At 49.9% G+C, this 1681-nt stretch overlaps 1 protein-coding gene across 1 annotated transcript; it reads right to left on the bottom strand.

The window, feature by feature from the left end:
• Nucleotides 1-14: 14 nt before the first annotated feature.
• On the bottom strand, nucleotides 15-1545 carry LOC111667930 (forkhead box protein M1-like). Its single transcript, XM_023423796.2, has 2 exons — nucleotides 1365-1545; nucleotides 15-1158 (listed from the first exon to the last, which is right to left on the bottom strand). Exons 1-2 carry the CDS (start codon nucleotides 1527-1529, stop codon nucleotides 331-333), a joined length of 993 nt encoding a protein of 330 aa, XP_023279564.2. The 5' UTR covers nucleotides 1530-1545; the 3' UTR covers nucleotides 15-330.
• Between the last annotated feature and the right edge of the window lie 136 nt (nucleotides 1546-1681).

A 1681-nucleotide genomic window follows, 5' to 3' on the forward strand; every position in this document is an offset into this window, starting at 1 on the left:
TAAATATCTATAGTTCTAAACTTATGCTTCATGTTCTTGGTGACGCCTAATGTCATCCGCATGTATTTGCGTCTTCGGCATCTCACCCTGACCAAGCTGATTAACTCCAGTTATCATTATGAAACAACGTAATGTTCCTGTTAACCCAGTTGTTATAGTCCCAATAGACCTTCTCAAAATCTGAAATCCAAATTTCCACAGTTGGTTTTTCATTTTTCCTACATTTGCACCTGCTTTGCTGTTTCTGTGTGGGCGCTCCCGCCCATAGTGTTTTGGAAAACATATGACACTGCCATGTCAACAAAAGGAAATGTGTTTCTGGCCCTCAGGCTACTTGAACTGTGGGATGAACTCAGACCAGCTGATGTTAGCCATACCTAGGTCCTCATCATCCAGACCAGAGAAGCTAATGTCCACTAGTATCTTGCTCAGGCTGTCGTTCATGGTATCCAGGACAAGGCCCTCTGTGATCGAGCGGTTAGCCGGCGTGGAGCTTCCCGCCTGAAGCAGCTCTCTGGAGCAGCTGCTTCGGAGGTGTTCGATGGGAGAGTCTGTGGGTCCGGTCACTCTGGAGGGAGCGGATGTGAGCAGCTCTCTGGGGGAGTTAAAGAGGGGCCAGTCTTTAAAGGGAGTGCTGTTGAAGCTGAATGTGGTGTAGTCGTGCCGGGGGGTGACAGCGGGACCGCCTGGTGTGCGAATGGGGCTGAAGTCCAGAAAGTTTTGGCTCTCTTTTCCCACAGGGGTCACTTTCCAGGGCTCGGGTAAGACGTTAGAGGGGGCCTTGCTGGGGGTGGAGGAGGCCAGGTGGCTGCTACTTTTTATGGGGGTCTTGAAGGAGAACTCCCGGTCGGGGCTGTGCTCCTCATGCCGGTGCTCATCCAGCTCGCTATCTTGCATGTCGTGGAAGGTGGAGGCGTCAGAGGCTACGCCAGAGTCAAAGAAAGTATTATCAGGACAGAGGAGGACGGGCTCCTCATGCAGAGAGTGAACCAGGCGCTGTTTACGCCTGGAGCTGCTGGCTTGTCTCTTTGGAAGAGCTTTAGGAGTCTCGCATTTAATCGGAACACAGACCGGCTCCTCCTTCATCTCCACCTTCATCTCCTGGTCATTGTTCCTCTGAGGATACACTACCACAGCTGGGGCATCACTGTGTGTCACCTGTCAGAAATTCAAGCATGCACTTAAGTCAACCAGGGACTGTGTCCTGCACATTAATAAGAAATCTACCCCACCCTAAACAACTTTATTCCTGCAGAGCTGACTACACATGATGAAATATCTAAAATGTATTCATGAAATGTAATACTTCAAGAGTGTGCAGTTGGATTCGGCCGTAGTTCTGCAGTGCATGACAGAGTCTTTACCTTAGGGGCTATTCGCACTCTCTTGGCCCCCCTTGAAATGTTCCGTTTCTGCTGCGGGCAAGCGGGGGGAAACGGGGCCGATGAGGACGGCAGGTAGACGGAGGAGGTGACGGGGAGCTGGATAGGGACCAAGTAGGAGTTGGTTCGAGGGAGAAGAGGTTTCATCCTTCTCTCTGAACACAGAAAGGACAGCAACAACTCAGGAGGGGATCTTAATGAAGAATTTTTGAACTAAAAAAACAAAAAATTCTGACCATTTGCCAGATTCAAGCTGTTTTCTCCCCCATTTAACTCTATCAAAGTCCTTCCATCTCTGT

The sequence above is a fragment of the Seriola lalandi genome, unplaced genomic scaffold (genome assembly GCF_002814215.2).
Source record: "Seriola lalandi dorsalis isolate HSWRI2012SDOR001 ecotype SW California unplaced genomic scaffold, Sedor1 jcf7180002003790, whole genome shotgun sequence".
NCBI lineage: Eukaryota > Metazoa > Chordata > Actinopteri > Carangiformes > Carangidae > Seriola > Seriola lalandi.